This window comes from Mycetomoellerius zeteki, unplaced genomic scaffold (genome assembly GCF_001594055.1).
Source record: "Mycetomoellerius zeteki isolate Tzet28-1 unplaced genomic scaffold, Tzet1.0 scaffold333, whole genome shotgun sequence".
Taxonomy (NCBI): Eukaryota; Metazoa; Arthropoda; class Insecta; order Hymenoptera; family Formicidae; genus Mycetomoellerius; species Mycetomoellerius zeteki.
The window spans coordinates 35,233-39,319 of record NW_017257320.1 but is presented as its reverse complement, the minus strand read 5'-3'; the positions used below and the strand labels follow the sequence as shown (position 1 = coordinate 39,319).

General features: G+C 31.2%; 2 protein-coding genes across 2 annotated transcripts in view; one reads left to right on the top strand and one right to left on the bottom strand.

Moving 5' to 3' along the window:
- The window catches only part of LOC108725296 (putative nuclease HARBI1), a 3,212-nt gene extending 2,134 nt beyond the window's left edge, over positions 1 to 1,078 (top strand). Inside the window, exon 4 of the mRNA XM_018452224.1 lies at positions 466 to 1,078. Within this exon, the coding sequence (XP_018307726.1) occupies positions 466 to 989 (524 nt within the window). The 3' untranslated portion in view covers positions 990 to 1,078. The remainder of the gene's footprint in view (positions 1 to 465) is intronic.
- Positions 1,079 to 1,750: 672 nt separating this feature from the next.
- Positions 1,751 to 3,320, bottom strand: LOC108725294 (uncharacterized). The gene is made up of 4 exons (XM_018452221.1): positions 3,154 to 3,320; positions 2,972 to 3,046; positions 2,267 to 2,823; positions 1,751 to 2,053 (listed from the first exon to the last, which is right to left on the bottom strand). The coding sequence occupies exons 1-4, from the start codon at positions 3,236 to 3,238 to the stop codon at positions 1,751 to 1,753; spliced, it is 1,020 nt and encodes a 339-aa protein (XP_018307723.1). The 5' UTR covers positions 3,239 to 3,320.
- Between the last annotated feature and the right edge of the window lie 767 nt (positions 3,321 to 4,087).

The following is a 4,087-nucleotide window of genomic DNA, read 5'->3' as shown; positions in this document are numbered from 1 at the left end:
TCCAGTCTCTCGCAATCTATTAAATGTCAACATAAACACTCTTCGGTTTGGCACTCTTCTGTTTGGAAATCGTCGTGCATATTCTCGCACCGCCTTTAAAGCATTACCGTTGCAGAAACCGTATACAAAAACCATATCAGCATATTCACTATTAGAATACGTACGCGGCATATTGCAAAAGACAAAATTCATCTACTGTTAAAGGCTTTCAAAGAGCGACTGACAAATTCATAACAGAAAGTGGAAAATGTAATCAAATATGTCGGTGCTAGATATGGCAAGAAATGTAAACATTTTTTTTCGATTTCTCTGAAACGGAGCAAAAACGAGCATATGTCTATAGGACTTTTTTTCTTAGTTTTTTACTCCTCTACACGCTCCCGAAGTTTTGCCATTTAATTTGGAAACACCCTGTATAATAATATTTTACAATATTTCTATAATTTTGCTTTCTTTTTAAAACAGGTGTCTGTGATCATAAAGGACGTTTTATAGACATATTTGTAGGATTACCGGGACGCATGCACGATGCACGTGTATTTAGACAGAGTGAAATTTTTCAAAGGTTAAAACATCACTTGTTACCACCTGATCGTCATATTATTGGCGATGCAGCGTATCCATTACTAGTGAACTTATTAACACCTTATCGAGACACAGGCCATCTTACTAGAACTCAAATAATATATAATACTAATCTGTCTACTATAAGATCAATGATAGAACGAGGATATTCTTTTTTAAAGGGTAAATTCCGCAGGCTAAAATATTTAGATATTGCTGATTTTGATTTTGGAAATAAAATGATCGCAGCAGCCTGTGTTCTACATAACTTCTTAATAGATCATAATGAAACTAATTATGAAGATGATGAAGAACTGTTAGAGGAAGAGCAAGAAGAGGTAGCAGTGGAAAGAGAAGTAGCAGATAATAATGAAGCGATAATAAAAAGGAATAGAATAGCGGAATCATTAATACGAAATAATTAACTGTACGAATCGCACTTAATGTACGAACTCTTTTATTGTAAAACTTATCTTATATCTATCTTTATATCACATGTTGTACTATATTGCATCCAACGAAAATACTTTGCATAAGAATTAATATACCTTAGTTGCTTTTAAAATAATAAAACTTAAATCACATTAAAATACTAGAGATAGTAAAAAAATTTTCACATACAAATAAATTTTTTTTTTTAATCATGAAGTAGTAGAACTTAACATTTTAACATCATTATGACAGATGAAAAACAATTTTTGTTTTTCAGATACGCAAATCGGTATTTTATAATATATCCTTAATACAAAACTAAATTAACATGTCAATAAGAGATAAAAATATATTTTTTTTACTATCTTATAACATGAAAATGTTTTGACATAGGTATAAAGCAACATATCAATAGCAATCAACATGACAAACTTTTCTTATAATCACTTAAAAAAGAATGTATCTTTTAATAAAGCCTTTTTTTCTTAAAGTGTATTATAATTTTCTTCTTGTAAAATATACAGTAATCAAAAATAAATGTTATCAGGTACAAATCAGAGAATACTTTTTAGTACACTCTTAACACGAAACTAAAAGAATATTTTTAGAAACTAAATTAACGTTTCAATAATAGAGATATGAAAAATATTTTTAGTACCTGCATAACAAATCAATTATGTTTTAATATACTTAAAAAGCAATATATCAATAGTAAAACTTGATATTTAATCAGTCATGATACCAGTATCAACCATTATTTTTCTTTTTCCGTCTTCTTTCGTTTCATTTCCAAGAGAATATCTTTTAATAAATCATTTCGTTCTTTAAGTATACTGTTACTTTCTTTTTGTAATGTATTACTATTATCCATCGCCTCTTTTAGTCTCTTTATTTCTTCTATTCTACTGTTTTCTACATCAAATTGTTTTTTTCGCATTAACGATAGCGTCTTCATCCTACTTCTTTTGTTTTCTTTATCTGTACTTGGCGATTGTGACTCTGATGATGATAGTCCAATGACTGCAGATGATATTTTACTTTGCGTTGGATTTATTATCTGAAACATGAAAATGGCTTCTATTTATTTTATTGCTTGTTTCGAAACGTAGACCTGTATTCAGAACACTCTTATAACGATGCGATTTAGCGCTCTAACATGCTATAGTTTACGTTACACATACTATAGAATTTCAGAGATAGAAGCACGCTTTTATAAAAAAAAACGCGTTCTGAATACGGACCATAGTGATTATAATAAAGCTAGGGTTACCTGATCATTAGTTTCAAAAAACTTGATTTGTTCATTTGATATGAACGACATTGAGTTTTCATCTATTGACGTGGATGGCATTGAGTTTTCATCTATTGACGTGGATGGCATTGAATTTGCATCTGTTGATGTGAATGGCACTGAATTTGTAACTCTTGACGTGGATGGCACTGAATTTGTAACTCTTGACGTGGATGGAATTGATTTTGCATTTATTGATGTGGATTGCATTGAAGATAATGTTGGTCCATGATTTATAGTTGCATCATTTCTAAATATCTCTTCAAAAGTATCATAATATTCCCAACATATGCGACCTCTTCCAGTACTACTTTTCTTATTATTATCTTTTATTGTACGATATGTCTTTTTCAAATTGCGCATCTTTCTGTCTAATGTATCTTCATCTACATTGTAACCTTCATTTGACATTATGTTGCATATTTGTGTCCATAAACTTTTCTTTTGTACTTTGGGATCGCGGAACTGCTCTTTTCTCTCAAAATATACTTGCAAGAACAATTTCGTTGCTTGCTTTGTCCACGTAAATACTGAAACTGGAAATAAAAATAAATAAAATATTTTAAGATCGCTTAACAGACCTCTTAACTAATATTTTATAAATAAAATTAATAAATAAAGGGATTAAATAAATATATGTAATATATTTAAAAAGCTTTTTACAATCAGTTGTAAATATTATACCTTTTTCTTCTGAAACGCATATTGCTTCTAGTGAGGACATATTTTCGGCAAAATATGTCGTAAAAAAGTTTGGATCTGTAAACATTAAAACATTATAATAAAACAATTTGGATTTATGGAAAAAACATTGCATAATTTACAAATTTATATTTTACAAGCAAAAGATAGATAATTTTATATACCGTTCTGTAAACTGTTGTGCACATCTTTCGTTGCAACGATTTTATATATTATATTATTGTAAATATATTCCTTTTCTAATTCCATGTTTTAAAAACACTCAGCAGATTTTTCTGGATAGAAAAAATATTTAGGTTATGGGCGTATTCCTCAACACGTTGAGCTCAGGTAGCGGTCTTAAAATATTGGCTACGTTCAGCAAGAGCAACGGTTGCACAACAGTTCAGTGAAAAGCTGCTGAACACGCTGTTGTCAGTGTCCAATACGCAACGTGTTTACTGAGCGGACGCCATTTTTTCCATCATATTGGCTGCGTTCAGCAGAACGTTTGTTTTGCAACTGTTGGAAGTTTCCTTCGCGCTGATTGGATCATACTTTTAGATCTAGAAGAATGGTCCTATCTCAGCAGACAATCATAAAACGGTTGCAAAACTGTTGAGTCTGCTGAACGCAACCATTTTAAGACCGCTACCTGAGCTCAACGTGTTGAGGAATACGCCCATAACCTCAAATGTGACTCTAGACATTCTAAAATGTTCTTTAAATACATAATCGTTGTACCGTGTACAATTACTTCATAATAATGTTCATTCTTTGATCGCATTCTACGTTCATTTTGTAACAAATTATTTCGCAATGGTTCGTCCAATTCCTTTGCTATGAAGTTTATGATATTTCTCTGTAATTCTATACCTCTCACATCATCCGCATCGTCGGCAGCAATTAATATCAAATGTAATAAATCCATGTTCACACCGAAAGAACAATACAAACAACGAAAATGACAAATTAACCTAAATAAACAGTCATACCACGGTAAATAGATGATATAAGTCACATGACTTAAGAGAATAGAATCGTTCAGCAATTGGTAACCGCTCACTCAACGGTTGTCGCAACATGTTGGAAACAAGTTGAGGTTGCTGAACGTAGCCT